The sequence below is a fragment of the Urocitellus parryii genome, chromosome 3 (genome assembly GCF_045843805.1).
Source record: "Urocitellus parryii isolate mUroPar1 chromosome 3, mUroPar1.hap1, whole genome shotgun sequence".
NCBI lineage: Eukaryota > Metazoa > Chordata > Mammalia > Rodentia > Sciuridae > Urocitellus > Urocitellus parryii.
In genome coordinates, this window is record NC_135533.1 from 200,252,862 (window position 1) to 200,269,215 (window position 16,354).

At 46.4% G+C, this 16,354-nt stretch overlaps 1 protein-coding gene across 2 annotated transcripts; it reads left to right on the plus strand.

The window, feature by feature from the left end:
• Window positions 1-7,148: 7,148 nt before the first annotated feature.
• Window positions 7,149-12,150, plus strand: LOC144253523 (transmembrane protein 42-like). Of its 2 annotated transcripts, none has more exons than XM_077795678.1 (3): window positions 7,149-7,403; window positions 9,203-9,349; window positions 10,171-12,150. In XM_077795678.1, exons 1-3 carry the CDS (start codon window positions 7,194-7,196, stop codon window positions 10,279-10,281), a joined length of 468 nt encoding a protein of 155 aa, XP_077651804.1. In that variant the 5' UTR covers window positions 7,149-7,193; the 3' UTR covers window positions 10,282-12,150. The 2 variants fall into 2 exon arrangements, 1 of the variants encoding a protein (XP_077651804.1); XR_013343300.1 differs by lacking the exon at window positions 7,149-7,403 and adding an exon at window positions 7,471-7,696.
• The last annotated feature ends 4,204 nt before the right edge of the window (window positions 12,151-16,354 follow it).

A 16,354-nucleotide genomic window follows, 5' to 3' on the forward strand; every position in this document is an offset into this window, starting at 1 on the left:
GATGTTGATGTCAGGGTGGAGAAGTGCTGCAGAGGGAGACAGCTCACAGGCAGGAAGAAACAGGTCTCCTGCTTCTCCTCCTGCCCTCAGGGGTCTCCCTATCTGCAGCACCTGACACAGAAGCCTCAGCAGGGTATATAATGGCGAATTCAGAGCTAAGAGACAGTAACTTAATCATTAGATTTTCCCCTGATTTTTTGTTTGTCTAAACAATGCCACATATTTCCTTTGCTCCCCCAGTCCTACAGAATTGAGGGCTCTGATTCCCGTGGTTATCAGTACCATTGCTTTTTCAATTTTCTCTTTTGCTTTTTCAATCTTCCATCCCCTACTTAAACAATTCCACAGTTAACACTACAATGCAACCACAGATTCTAGTTCATCAAGTCAGGGTCAAGAAGGACAAGATGTGGCCTGGACATCTCCTATAGATCCTGGACTTCTGTTTGAAGAAAACCATGCATTTATGTTTCTTTGCATGAGGGGTGGCTGTATCATCAAGGGAAATGTTCACTGATGATGTTTGTTTTGAGGTTAAGTAAGAGAAGAAGGGCCCATCCCAAGGCATCAACTTCTCCCCACTGATCTGTGCCATGAGGGGGATTTTTCTAGAAGGAAAAATAACAAATTATTTTAAAAGCTTCAACACTTAACCAGAAATTCATTAAATTTAACAAAAAGGTGCTTTATACCATAGAAGTCCCCACACCAGCACTACCTGAAGAATGGTCTGAGGGCCCACATCAGTCTGCAAACTGTCCACAATGAGATAAGAAGGGAAATTGAGAGTAAATGGTCAGATGCATTTTGGACAATTAACATTGTCATGAAGTCCAAGCACATGACCAAGCATGTGGGTCCGCTCAAGTGTCATGGAACACTTGGGTTGAGTTGCAGGTGGCATGAGCCACTAACTAATGATCACATTACCACAAGTGATGCTTTAAGGTTTGTTTGGCAATCTTTAGCCAAAAATGCCTAAAAATCTGAGCAACTGTAAGTGTATATTTATTTTTCTAATTTGTTTCTTTTACCATGAAGTTAATTCTCATCAAGTCTTTCAAAATTTAAAGCTTTACATTAATATCTAACTTGGAGGCATAAAAATTTGCATTGTGTAGCCTTCAGCCTGAATTATAGATTGGAAAACAAACCTCACTGGAAATTTTTTGTCAAGAAATTAGATATATCAGCTTCAATCTGGAGTGTTAGTAAAAGAGAGCTGAGAAGCTTATACATTATCCCTTGTAAATGGGACAGTTATCAACCTGAGCTAGCTGAAAAAAAAATTAAAAGAATCGTACTCATTTATTATATTATAAACCTTAATACTGATAAAACAGTATTCATTCAAATGCGGGTCTCAGTGTTTAGTACAGAAAATCACCACTTACCTATCTTTTTACTATTTGGTTAGTTATAGCTGCCGAACTATGAAAGTTGAATTTAACAACGAGTCTCCATGCTAAATGCCCTAGGCACATTTTCAATGAATAATGGGTACTGTCTTCATAATGCTTTTAGTTTTCCCTATGTTTGTTCCTATATTTTAAAATGCAATTTAATGTCTGTTGAATCCAATAAAATTTGATATTATATTTTAGTTTCCTTTGCTTTTATTTTTTCTCATAATTTGGTGTTATGGTATTTTATAAAAATATTGACTCATGATGAATTGATAAAAATGCAAAATATGACCAACCAGTTATCACTGAGAGTTGAGAAGTACCACTCATATATGTCTGTAAAGCCCCCGAGGCTTGGCTGGCTGTTGTCATCTGGCTGAGCCTTCCCTCTTCATCCCTGGGACAATTATGGTGGGTGGGGATTCCATCCTTGAGAGCACAGCCACTGACAGAGACCAGGGGCTAGACCACAGCTGATGGGCTGAGGGGCCTACTTACCTGGTTCCTGAGCCCTGCAACTTTACCTGCTTTGGCTGGTCGGTTCCAGTTTCTGCAGAACACCAGAACAGCTGAGAATACAGTACAGTTGCTTTTTCTGGGGCCTGAGGGTGGCAGGAGACACCACTGTTGGGGGTCAGGCACCCAGGAGAGGCAGGGGTTGGATATGGCTACAGCTATTCAAGGCCTTAGTGTCACAGGTAATAGAGGCCCCGAGGAGGACTGTGGGCTTATATATTTTGGGATGTGGAAGAACAACACCTCTCTTTTCTGTTCTTTCTCTTCTAAAAAGAGGTCCCTAAACCTTTGGCTGGAGTTCAGAAATCTCCTCTTCCAATGGCTTCCCTGGAAACTCATGGAAACCTTGGTGGATTCTGCCTTGCCTTTCATGTTCCAGGTTCCTCTCTTGCTTCCTTTTCCTGGATTTGTCTCATCTGCTATGCGTTGCTGAGCTGCTGGTCCCCAAGTTGCTGATCTAAGCTACAGGTCCAGATTTCCCTCACTGGTTTAAGTTCTTCGGGGCTTCAGAGCAAGATTAGCCTAGCATGGTGTATACTAGATACTATTCAACAAACATTTTAGTCCTGGATTTAATCACTGTGCTGGGCTTTATGGGGCTTGGAAAATACAGGCTAAATGTTAAGGCGAGGGCTGGGGCTGTAGTTCCGTGGTCGAGTGCCTGCCTAGCATGCATGAGGCACTGGGTTCCATCCTCAGCATCACATAAAAATAAATAAAATAAAGGCATTCTATCCATCTACAACTACAAAAAAATTTAAATCTTAAGGAGGAAAAGGGTCATAATGCCTGTAACTTATTTGCAAATGTTTGGGGTGGGGGTATAAAAGGAAGATGCATTAATTAGGTGGGCTAATTTCAAAAGGTGGGAAATACTCTAATAACACAGAGCATTTTGTAAACTATTTTTTAAGATGCTTTCCTTTGATCCTGGTATGGCAGGAGGGTGTGCAAGGGGTTTCCTCTCAATCTGTGATGTTTCTTCTCTTCCATCCACACCCGTGGGTAAGTGTTCTTCTTGGCCAGACATGCCTCCCTGCACTTCACCTGGAGGACATCAACCAGGCCTCCCAACTTCCTGCCCCCAAAGCAGAGGGACTCATTCAAATGTGCCCATGACCAGTTCAACTGCCCATGCACAGGGAGGCCCTCTCTGGATCCCCAGAGGAGCATGGAACTGAGATATGACTGAGTGGGAAGAGTGGGAAGAACCCTGAATCGGGTGGGAAGACCTGCAACCTAGGGAGTCCTTGCCGGTCTGGCATTGCCCACCTACCCCCAGGCAACTGTAGCCTCCAGAAACCACTGACGCTCTAGAAAGGATCCGGAATGTGAGGGGCCGAGTCTCCTCCATTGGCATTTCCTCCCACCGTGCACCCATGACAAACTGTTTCCTGGCAGGTGGTGGTGTAGAGGGGTTGGGAGGTTCAGCTCCTGCCCTGGATCTCTTCTTAGGAAAGCAAACCCCACATACCTGATCTTGTGCTTCCATCATTAGAGCCAATTCCTTCAAGTTTTCTGCTGTCTCCAAGTGCCCTCTACTGGCTACAGGAAATTCTACCACGCGGCCTGCTCAGTGGTTTCATTAATGAGGTTCTAGGCATAACGTTAGTTAGAAGAGATCGAAATAAAAACACAAGACTCAATTACCTTATTTCTATTGCTAGGTCCGAGATGGCTCCCCTCTCTGGTTCGCTCCTCTAAACTGCCCAGCAGGACAGCAGGAATTACTCAGGGCTAGCAGGAGAGAGAGAGAGAGAGAGAGAGAGAGAGAGAGAGCATGCTGGGGACTAGCCTTTTATTAGGGAACAAGAGATTCAGGGGAGAATTCCATCCAATGAAGGTTGAGGGGGGGCTGCACTCCAAGGTCAGGGTCAGTGATTGGGTCCCCGGGGTCAGTGGTCAGGCACACGGATGGGCTCTCTCATCAGGAAAGGGTCGGGAAAAACTTCGACTTTTGCCAAAGTGCCTCAGACCCTTAACGGGAGGCACCCGATCACGTGTGAGAATGGCTCCCCACAGTTTATGTGAAATGTTCAGAAAATGCAAAACAATGGGAAGCAGATCATTGGTTGCTTGGCTTGGAGTATGAAAGACTGTATGCCATGAGGGAACTTTTTCAAGTGGCAGAAATGTAGTTTGTGGACATGGCTATGCAACTCTAAATGACTAAAGATTGAATTGTACACTTGAGTGAATTTTGCCAAGCATGGTCATACACACCCAGACACTTGGGAAGCTGAGGTAGGAGGACTGCAAATTCATGACCATCATGAGCCAACTTATCAAGACCCTATCTCAAAATAAAAATTGTGCTGGGGATGAAGCTCAATGTTAGAAAACCCCTAGGTTCATCCAAAGTACCAACAAACACATACATTTAAAAAATTTTTTTAAAGAATTGGGGCTATAACTCAGTTGAAGAGCACTTGCCTAGACTGTAAGAAGCCCTGGGTTCAATCACTAATACTGCCAAAAAGAAAAGAAATAAGTGAATTTTACAGTTTTTGAGTTATACCTCTTAATAAAGCTGTAGAAAGAAGTTTAAATTTAATGTATGTTTGAAGTCTCAAGGAATAGTAGTAAATCCCTAAGGGCCGGGTATGTAAAAGGAATTTAAAAGGTAGCAACTGCCTTGGAGGGAGAAGGTAGAGTACTGACATTGGTAGTGAAGAGGCTTGGGTCTTATCACCTGTGTTAGCTAGGGCTGCCATAACAAATGACAGACTGGGTGACTTAAAGCAACAGTTTATTTTCTCACAGTTCTGGGGCCAGAAGTCCAAAATCAAGGTGTGTTGGCCCGGAAGAGCATATGCCCCATGCCATTCTCTCAGTTCCTGGTGTTGCCAACAATCCTTTGTATTCCTTTGCTTGTAGAAGTGTCACTCCATTCACAGTATCACATATATCATGGGGTTCTCCCTACTGCTCCCCGCCTTTTATCAAACCCAAGACCTTATGCATGCTAGATAATCACCCTACCACCAAGCTGCACACGCCCCTGCACCGCTTTTCTTATGAGGACCCAGTCATATTGGATTAGATTACTGCGATTACACGTGCAATTACCCTATTTCCAAATAAAGTCACGCTTACAGCTACCAGCAGTTAAGACCTTAACCTATCTTTTTAGGGGACACAATTTAACCCGTAACATCACTCATAGCAAGGAAAGAAGACAAGGTAGTCCTCAGGACATGGAGTTAGGATTGAGAACCCAAGGAGTACAGGGATCTGGTCTTACGCATCCAGGTTACTATGATGCTTGGAACAGGAAGGGCCTGGCCCAGATTATGTGCTCATTTGTTTGAACAGAAGAAAAGACAGGCACAGAGGAATGGACACCATGAAAAGAAACGACACTGAGGCAAGGCTGGAGAAAAAAGGGTGGCAGAAGGCACTCATTGCCCAGGTCATCACAGCCCCCACCATCACCCCAGGGGCTTCATGCTTTAAAATTCCCTCTTTGCCCCCTTTTAGATTATGACATCTGGCTCTTCTAGGTGAGGAGGAGTCTAGGGTTTCCCAGAACTCAATGGATCATTTTTTTGCTTATAAGCCATCTTTAAGTTTTGTTTTAATTTTTTTTAAGTAAATGTGGAATGGGAGATTCCCCTCGTTTACCCAGTTGAGGCAATTCTGGCTTGCATCGTTTTTTTAGTAAGTTTGTCCACAGTGTATTCAAACATCTGTAGAAAGGTCACAGATGAGTTGGTCGCACTATCCAGTGCTGCAGCAGGAACAGAAAAAGGCATGTATTTTTCTGCCCTGACAAAGTCCTGTGAGGAGACATGTATGCTGCAGGATGCCCATGTGCACTTAGAACAACAGTTACTTAAAGCTTTGCTCCTCAGTGTGGTCCTTTAACCAGTAGCACTGCTACTGTCTTGGAGGAGCTCGTTAGAGCCTCAGTCCAGCTCCAGATAGCTTCAATGCAATGCCCTGCACTAGGCCTTAGACATCTGAAAACAACTGAATGTGTAATTAACTATCCTCAAGGAGCTGGCAGGCTAGTACAGACAGACAACCAGAGGAACCACCACAGGACTGGTGAAAATTTCAGAGCAGGTGGCTTGAAGATGCTCAACTGCTAGCCCTAGAAAAGACATTGTTTGTTCTAAGAGAACCCCTTGTACATTATGTAGTCTTGATCAGGCAGACACCACTTGATTTCTTGAAGATTCAAAGAAAGGAATTTTAAGGGGAACATTTTTTGAGCGGGGGTTTACTTTATTTTTTCTGAGCTTCAATTTTCTCATCTGCAAAATGGGACAGTCTGTACCTCATAGGAGTTACAGGGATCATCCATGATTTTATTTGAGCCACAATCCACTCTATGGGCGAAGCAAGGTGGCACACAAAGACTTCCATGAAAACTCCCAGAACAGGGAACAGAATGCTGTTGAACATTATGTGTGCTGTGAAATAATTTGTGTTTTAGAAAAGTCCCAGGCTGGCGAGGTAGTTCACCTCACCTGCTGAGCATGCCAGGAGGAGGCGAGGGATTCAATTCTCAGCATGGAAGCTGGGGGATGGGGTGGGCTGGGGATCCCATATATAAAATACTTTAAACATTTGTACTCTATATAACTAAATATGCATAGAGAAAAAGTACTAATTTTCCTGGAGAGTGGAAATAGCATACATTCCAACAGTTCTATGATTTCAAGAAAATGCAATTTTTAAATGACATTATAAAGACACATAATTGCATAGAAGATCAGAGGTGACGTTGATCTGAGCAGAGTGACTACGGACGACTTCTCACTGCCTACCCTCAGGTTAACTTCCCACGTAGGGCGGCGCACCACCCTCTCTCCACCCCAGCCTCCTTTCTCAGTCCGGAGGCGTCCAGCGCCCTCTGTCGAAGCAGCTCTTCACTGTACGTGTCTGGACCTAGAAAGAACAGGTGAGCGGGGAGGAGGCGTGGGAATGCAGGTGACTCGCGGTTCCGACGAGTCAGGACTGGGCATGAATACGCTGCGCGGGTCGGTGCAGGGCAGCGCTGTGTGGCCGGGGTTGAGGCCGCAGGTTGCAAGCGGCTGTCGTTCCGCACCCACAGCCGCCACGCGGGCCCCGGACCTGGCGTCTACACTGCGGGCCCGGCACCACCCTGCGTAAGACGGGAGCTGCGGACGACGGGCTCACGTAAGCACGTCACGTGGCCGCCTCCGGAGCGTGGACCGTCACGTGGGCACGTCCTCAGCGCTCGGGCTCCGGCGGGCGGGCGCGCGGCTGACAGCCGGCGGCGGGCAGCGGGTGGCAGGCATCATGGCGGCGCGGTCGCTGCCGCAGCCACAGCCGCAGCCCCCTAGGGGCGCCGTGTCGGCCACCGCCTACCCCGACACGCCAGCCGAGGTGCCCCCGCACCTGCAGGCCGGCGCGATGCGGCGCCGCTTCTGGGGCGCGTTCAACTGCCTGTGCGCCGGCGCGTTCGGGGCCCTGGCCGCCGCCGCCGCTAAGCTGGCCTTCGGCAGCGAGGTGCAGCCCGGGGCGGGCGGCGGGGGGCGGCGGGCGGGCGCCGCGGGCTCCGGGGCGGGCGGGGGGCCTGCAGCCGGCGCCGCAGTGAGCCGGGCAGGCGGGAGCGGCCTCCTCCCGAGTCGCGCCGACCCGGGTCCCGCGCGGGCGGTAAGAGACGGCGGACGAGGCCTCCTCCTGACAGGTCTAAAACCTTCCCTGCGGTTGGGCTAGTTCCGCTCTGGGGGAGACCGCCACCTCCCACCTCTCATTTTAAGTCCCCTGTGCCTCAGACTTTCTCTGCACGCGATTCCAAGGTGAGAAACCCGCTGCCCATCGCTCTTCTGTCATTATCGGGTGTTCTGGCCGGTCTACCCTATTGCCAGGAAAATTGGGCGTGTGGGGTACCCTAGGCATACGGGGATACTGGAAAGAACCGTCTGGAAATTCCCCTGAACTGAGAACCCTCCCCCCCAGCAGCCTCCCTCCAGGGCTCAGGTGCATCCCCTTCGCCTCCCATCCCCAGTCTCTGCTTGATAGAGGAGTCTCATTGCATCCCCAACCCAGAGTTGGGCTCAAACCCCACCGTCTGTTTAGGGCTAAGTCAGTGGGAGCTGCCACGCTTGCAGTTGGTGTACTGTGGAGTGTGATTCTTGGGGTAAGTGGTCCAAAGTAAAACAAATGACTCTGTGGACTGGGAAGTTTTTTAGTCTTTATCAGTTGCCACCCAGCCTTCATAACCTTGTATGTCAGCAGGCTGCCACTGGACCATAAGATGCCTTGTGTAAATTCTAAGGAAGCACTCTCAGTTAGTAGAGTGCTTGCCTTGTATGCACAAAGCCCTGAGTTCAATCCCCAACACCACCACCACCAAAAAAAAAGGCACTCTTTTCTCAAATATTTAGCTTCTGGTAAACCTAAGAGAAATAAGTAGGAGGTCTAGATAGGCCCAATCCATGGAAGAGGCATGCATGTCTGCAGGCAGTTTCCTTATTCTCAGCCAAGCAAGAAGGTCTATATAGGTTTTGTATAGGAGGCTTCTAAAGATTCCCTTTTCTCTCAAGGTTTTTTCTTTAAAAAAAAAAAAAAAAGAAGAAGAAAGAAAAAATTCTTTAGGTCCTTGAAGTGATTCTTGGAATGACTCACATCACTTCCGATGGTGTATCCCCAGTCAGGACTGTGTCCTGGTTAAAAGCGTGGAACTACAGTGTCTAGGGTTGAATCCTATGGGCTCTCATACTGAGGCACTTTAGGCAAGTTATGCAGTGCCCCTGGTTCTTTATCTGTAAAATGAAGTTAAGGAATAAGCAAGAATGCACCGAAAACACCTGCACAGGTAAAGTCTTAGCACAAAAGAGGCCCAGGAATGCCCTGAGGAGCTGGCCTGAATGAACTTGTAACTTGGGGATTGGGGTGCCTCGTGGAGGGAGGTATGGCCAATTTGTGCCTTACCTGATCCTGGGAAGTAAGGACTCCCCCACACACACACTTATAAGCACATACCAAGTAATAACTACCAGGCCCTGTGGTCTGCAAGCGTTGGTTCCTGTGGGACCAGTAAGAGAGGTCTGTGTTCACAGGAAAATACTAATTCTGGGTTAGTGTTTCACAGCCAGCAAGAGTCTTCTCTGACTGTTCCGTCTGGAAGATGGGTCTGCTGCCCACTGAGGGTTAAGTGAAAATCTGCCCTAGATTGTTTTGAGTCTCCATGGGCTGTGGTGCCATCTTAGTAGGGGTCTGGCTGCCACAGTTATGTCCCTGGGTGAGCTGTAAGGGGAGCTGCAGGTGGATGGGCATGGCTGCAGCGACACTTTCTCCCACAGGTGAACATGAGCTTATGCATCTTAGGCATTATTGTGATGGCGAGCACCAATTCCCTGATGTGGACCTTCTTCAGTCGGGGCCTCAGTTTCTCCATGTCTTCAGCCATTGCATCTGTCACAGTGACTTTTTCAAACATCCTCAGCTCAGTGAGTAGCCTGAGGGTCTCAAAAAATACTTTTTAAGGTGGAGTTGGTCTGTGACATGCACTTCCCAGGCTGGTGCGCTAAATCGGGGAACAAAACATATTCCTTGCATCCAAGTATACCACGATAAAAACAAAACTCCAGCACAGCCCTGAGCAGATGCAAGAAGTGATGAGCTACCTTGTTAACTGGATCTGGGTGAGGAAGGTGGTCCCTCAAAAAACGACCACATTTTTGAGCACTGGTCTGCAGAACATCGGATCCCAGCTTCCGGCCCAATCCAGCCAGGGTTCCTCATCATATTCCTGGGCCAGTAGTGGATCCAGTTCCAGGGGGAGGTGCTAATGGGTCTTGGGGGTAAATTTGGTTTTCCTGCACAGAGGTCAGGATCTGCTTTCTTCTTTTGTTGCTTTACATGGGCAAACAGGTGCCAAAACTCGGCCCAGGGGAGGGGATGGAGCGGGCGGGGAGAGGCACTTGGCACCTGGCAGTTAGGCAAGGCTTGTGCTGCTCCCTTTTCTGCTCACACAAAAAGGGGCGCGGGAAGCTGGCTCCACTACTGTCCACCTGTGATTGACATGGTGGGAGGTGGCCATCTCAGCAGCCTCAACAGCAACCTGGCAAGAGTTCCAGAGATCAGGGCCCTCTGGGGTGCCCCAGCTCCAGGACAGTGTCTGACACACAGTGGTGCAAGTGGCATCACTGCTCCCTCCTTGACACCTCCCCCTGGCTCCTTTCTTGCCATTTCTAGGATGTCTGATTTCAAGTGAAGTCGAGAGAGCAACAAGGGATCCTCAATTTATTTCCTTTTAATGTTCTAACAGGTGGTTGTTGAGGCGGCTAAAGATTGTGGTCTGGAGCAAAGTAAAATCACAGGTATTAAGACCATGCATCAGAAAGCTGGTGAAGGAACAAGTAATCATGAGACATCATGATTGTAGAGGTCATCCTCATTCATAACTCAAGCATTAGGGGAAAAAAAAGAAAAAGAGAAAAAAAAAAAAAGAGGCTGCACCAAAAAGCATGCACAATGATGTCCTGGGATGATCCCCCGACCCTCCCCACCCACCTGTGCCCCTGCAGCAGCTCAGCCCCCCAGAGACCTCCTGGGAGAAAACGGATTAGGATCTCAGGGGCCATGAGGAGTCAAAGGCCAGGAAGATTCCAAAGGCTGTGAACTAGAAACTTCTAGCTCCTTATGGGACGTTTTCTCTCGGGTTTGACAAAAAAAAGAAAAGAAAAAGGCAAACAAAACATAACTGATTGGTGCCCCAAACCCTACAGATCCACACACAGCTGACTATGTCATAAAAGAAAACCAGGAACCAGATGAAACAAACAACAAATGATAACCAAAAAAACAAAAAAAAAAATGGGAGGCACATACATTGAAGGAAGTGAGGACAAAGCCAAAGCACAAAAATGGTGAGCGGGGCCAGAGGAGCAAGGCAAGACTGCGATGCCCCAACTGTGGTCTGGTGGGGCTCTGTGTGTCAAAGGAGGCTCCCGTGGCGCCTGGTACGGCAAGCAGCCTCACAGCCACTGGGAGCTCCAGGCAAATGGGAGGGAGAGGGGGAAAAAAACATTTAAAATAGGCTTTATGAATCTTTGTTCCTCAAGCAATAAATGAAATGGTTCAGGAACTCAGATAACCGAGAAATTGCTGCAAGCCAAACAAAAATGGACGAAGCTATGAAGAGAAGGCAACCGAACAATCACGATTCTCTTGCTGCGATAAGGTCTAGAAACAGAAGCAACAGAAGGCCTGGAAAAGCCATCCCAAATATCAGGGATGATGGGTTATTCAGGAAGGAGAGGGGGGAAAAGCAGTCAACAGGTAGAATTAAGACAAAACAGTTGAAAGAGAGAGAACATTAAAAAAAAAAAAAATAAGGCAAGGCTGAATTTAACATTAGAAATATACCCCCATCAAAACACATGGCCAGAAGATCAAATGAAAAGGTCACAAATGCACACTTTCTCCTCCACCCCATTAAGTATTAGATCTTTGATCACAACAGGTAGGGTAAGAAGGATGTTTTAGAGATACAGTTGCATCAACAGAAGCAAAACCCATCTTAAACAAATGGGTTTTGGGGATAAGAAAAGGCTGCTAAAAATTCAGAAGTCACCACTCCCCAGAGCAATGGATAGCTTTAGAAGACCAAGGAAGATCAACGAGGGTCAAAAGTGCCAAAGCGGGAGATTCGGCCCCTCCAAAATACCACTGGGATGCCTGGATGCGGGAGCTCTCCCGTGTCACCATGGATGGCCTGGCCGCTGCTGCACCTCCCTTCCTTGGGATGACACAACACAGAGACAGTGAGTCACCTGGGGATGGGCTTGCCAGAGCTCCTCGTGCTTGCCACAGAGAAGCAAAGGGATGCTTGCGACAGCCCTGGGTGCAGGAAGAGAGGAGATTCCCAAACCAAGAGACACGTAAAACCTTCTTCTTGGCAGGCAGCAGGGGCTCAGGGTGAGGGTTCACTCCGGAAGTCACCAAGACTATTTCACACACCAAAGCCCCTGCCCCTCTAAACAAGTTCTTTTCAGAGAATGGTAATGTGGGTTCATCTCATGCTGCTCACTTTGGGGACATGAAGGACAGGACTTCTTAGAATTAATGCTTTCTCTACTTAAATTCTTCCTCTCTCTCAACCTGACCAGAAAGTTCCTGGGTGCTACAGTGGATGGGGGAGGTATTACACTTGATCTCAGTCAAAAGGCTGAGATGCGATTAATGTGCAGGGATTAAAATGTATTAATTTACATTTACCAATAAAGAGCCCCAGACTTTTCTTATATTCAATTGCTATTCCTCTCCCTGAATTCTGATGCTGATATAGAATTTGGTAAGTTTTAAATTCAGTTAATCCTCGATTATTCAAACTCTTCTACGCTGGCAAACTGTAGGTAGTTGGCTTGCAGGTTTTTTCTTCTGAAAACATATCACACATAAGCACACACAGGGTCACTCACTACCAGATCAGATGCCAAGGACTGCATGATTCCAGATATTTCCCCAGGTAAAAGGGCTCCATGTGTATAAATGCTGAATAGACTGACCTGCAACATCTTCTGTGGGCCTAGCTTTAATCTCACACTTTCTTCACCTTTAAGGATCTAGGCATCCAAGATAATTCACCTGAATGGTCCATCCGGCCAGCCAACTACTGACTTAACTGTGTGAACTTAACTCTTAATCGTCTGCCACATAGAGGCTCTTCCCTACACATAAAAATCTAAAATACAGAACACTGTCAGGACAAGATATGGACTGTTTCTAATCACGTGCATTTCTTATGTGAATTAGAACAAAAAACATGTCACTGAAATAAAGTAAAACTATAATCTAAATATTGTTTAAAACAATCCATTTTAATCATCTAAATTATTTACAATACAATAACATGGATCATTTTAAAGACATTGGATTTTAAAAAATCACCAAGTGATACTTCAAATAACACATTAAAATATATTAATAAAATTTTTTCAGTGCTCAAAACTCCCCCCACCCCTGACATGGGACAGCAGGCTCTAGACAAAAGTGCCTAAAATACAAGTCTTCCCAGTTTGCCCATCACACCAGTTGTTAAGAAAAAGGGTTAATCAATTTGTTTTCAAAATTTCTCCCTATGAAATTTTCCTGGAGAGAATGGTGGATCCCAGGACTGTGGCTAAGTGTGGATGATGGACCAAAGCAGAGACCAGACCAGATGGATACAAATCCCCAAACAGAGGATGCCCCAAGTCTTCCCACCGAGGCTCATCTGTCTGCCTGTGACTCACTGGTTGTATACAGAGAGCCACCTGGAGCCTCGAGGATGATTTATGTACAGAGTAAAATGCTTCCCACATTCCAAACATCAAAATGGTTCTGTCATTCCCAACAGAGAAAAAAAGAGCCAAATCAGAGTACATCCTTCCCCCTCTGATGAGCTTTTAGAGATGAGTCTTATCAGGAAAACAAGTTCAAAAGAACTCTAGGTCATTCAAACAATGAGACCATCCCTAAATTAATTTTAACAACCTAGATAATTCCTTTTTGAATTCACATATCTTGAGCCTGACCCTTCTACAGTTTCAACTGTAACTGTGCATGCCTCACCTCAAATAACATTGCTGGGGTGGATTTGCTGCAGGTTTCAGTAAGGAGGGCCTAGGAAGAACGGTCACTGCCTATGGTGACTTTTTAGTCCTCATGACTAGTTTCCTGGCTCCTTTCCACCAGGAGCTGCTCCCTTCCTTTTTACGTAAGCCAGTGCTTATGGTTGGGACTTTAGTCCCATCACCAGTTCCCTCTCTCCCTCGGACCTCCAAGAGAAGTTGTTTGTCAGCATGATAGCTTCTGTTCAACTTCTCAAAGATGCACCCAGTGGTGGTCCTTGAACTTCCTGGATTCACCTTCTACCTGTAAAGCTGTGGGGAGGGCACTGTCTACCCTTTCAGCACAAGTCACTCAGATACTATTCTTCAAGGACACCTGCCTGCCAGATGGCCACTAGGACAGGGGTAGGATGGCTAACACAGCCAGTTGCCCTTGGTTGACGGTGTAGATACTACATAGATAAGCATCTTCATTTTTGCACAAACTTAATCCGGTAACTTAATTGCTTAAAAAAAATCAAACCATAAATAAATCTAAATGCTAAACCATTGTCAACTTTACCTATGACTCCTTGGAAGTTGACAACAAAGGAAAAAGAAAAGTCAGGCCAATTCAAGTCTCTTGACCACAGCTGTCAGAAATTAGCCAGGGGATGGGAGACACCACCAAGAACCTTGGCTCCTTCCTGCCTTGTGTTTTTGTGGGGAGTGTTGGAGTCTCTGCAGATGAACATTGTGAATCACAAAGATGAATGTCCTTCCTTCAAAGGTGGTGACTCAGAAATGTTACAAGGATGACAGCACTGGGTCAATTCATCTTTTTCAGGGTCTGTCCCCTTATCACACAGAGCTTTGCAGCATGTGGATCTGGGAGATCCAGGAAGAGTAAAGGGTAACTATCTGGGGCATAGGGTGACCACAGACCCTTGCTCCCAGGGCCCTGAGTAGAAAGCTTCCCATTCTAGGGGCAACTGAGATGGGTCATTCTACAAACTCAGGCTCACCTTCAGAGACTGGGGTAGGGGAGTGGGGAGGCAAGATCAGCTCAATGTCTTTTCTAGATTCATCTAGAGTCTTCTGGAAGAATTTAATGACATTCTGTTAGGGTTTATTTGGTTAATCACTTTGAAAAATTCCAATTTGAACATGTGTAAGCTAGAAAGAAAGTGACATATATGCCTTCATTGAAGTAATTAAAGTCAAAAGGCTGGTCTATCAAGTGTTGTCAGGAATCCTGAAAGTTTTCTGGGCTTCTCTCTCTCTCAGTGCAACCCACAGGTAACAGATTCTGTCATTTGCTTTCAGAATGACCCAGAACTCACAATTCCCCTAGCACTGCCCAGGTCATAAACTCAAATGGGGAGTTAAGAAAACCTCCATGAAGAAGGTGACACCAGAGGTCAGGTGCTGGATAGGCAGCTCATTATAGAGTCACACTGGTGCAGAAGGCCGAGCTGGCTGAATTAAGGTGAAAGTACAGAGTGTCCAGAAGGGCTCCTCCTATTCTGTGCTGGACACCAGGCAAAGGAGGCACCTGGCTGTGGTCCCCTGACAAGTGTCCAACAGACAGTCTGTAATGACTTGGATTTGAACTTGAGCAGAGAGGGAAGCTCCCAGAGAACTTGTTCTAGAACGTTCCTCAGGTTTCCTAGGAGATGGGGGCACAACACAAACAGCATATCCACACACAAAGAAAGAAGCCAGGAGGAGGCATCTCCTGCTCCACCTCAGTCCCTCGGCCCCTCCTAGAGCTGAGATGTTGTCAAAGCCCTGTCTTCTGACTGAATAAGTCTCCAGCAGAATCCAGGCTGGGCCACACTTATAAAAGAAGGACAGAACGCTCCTGTGTCTCTCTCTGAGAGGTTTCTCTCTACTTTGGGGAAGAAGGACTTCAACTAACAAGTGATGAGCTAGGAAGATGGGTTTCCAGTGAACACTAGACGCTGCAGTTTACAGAACCAAATGGTTATTCTCTTCCTGACTGGAAAACAAGTGTGGAGTTGGAGCTTGAATAAGACAAACTTTGGCCTCAATAGGAACCTCTGCAGTATACATTTTTTTTTTCATCCATTCACTCAAATGCTATTTTCTGAGATGATTGTGGTCCAGGCACTGTGCTGCGCACCAGAGATGCTGAAATGAGAGCTGAAAGGGACTGACATCAGGCTTCCTCATTCTAGTGGGAAGTGATAAATCAAGTCAAAGAGCAAAGATGTGGAATCATTTGCACTTGGACACCTAGTGACATTTCAAAGTCAACTGTGCATATACTTCAACTCATGGATTTCTCCTGAAACTTTATCCACCTAATACCTTCCCCAACTCAACTGATGGCAACTCCATCCTTCCAGCTGCTTAGGTCAAAAGCCCTGGGACGATCTTTGACTCCTCTCAACTTTCCATCTAATCCTCAGCAAACCTCTTTGTCAGATTGGCTTCAAAATGCATTTAGAATTAACCCTCTCTTCACCTCTTTCTCCACCACCACCTGGGATGGAGCCACCAACTATCCGTCTCCTGGATGATTGTGCTAGCCCCCCAATTGATATGACCGCCTCTATTCTAGAGTTTATATGCATCATCATAGCAATGTGCTAGGATCTTTGTTTCTAAACAGGCCTCAGAGCTATGGTTTATCATCACGATTTCCTTCCTTCTCTGAATTTTCCACCCTGGAAAGCCCGTCTAATAGGCCTGGCCACATATGGTTTGGATCTTGCTAAAATGAAAATTTTCATTACTCTCACAAAGAATTCCGACCAACAGAGGACAAAGTTGAACTAGGTGCTGGAGGAATGTCATCACAATTATCAACCAGTAGGAAGGACTGGCTTTTTTTTTCAACAGAGAGAATATGGGGAATTGCTTAAGAAGGGGATGGAAGATTGAAAAAGCAAA

Bases quoted from the DNA above. Each gene is read 5' to 3' on its own strand.
- LOC144253523 (XM_077795678.1), top strand. From the start codon at position 7,194: ATGGCGGCGCGGTCGCTGCCGCAGCCACAGCCGCAGCCCCCTAGGGGC. The intron at 7,404-9,202 runs GTGCAGCCCGGG...TTTCTCCCACAG, and splicing joins AGCTGGCCTTCGGCAGCGAG to GTGAACATGAGCTTATGCAT. The intron at 9,350-10,170 runs GTGAGTAGCCTG...ATGTTCTAACAG, and splicing joins TTTCAAACATCCTCAGCTCA to GTGGTTGTTGAGGCGGCTAA.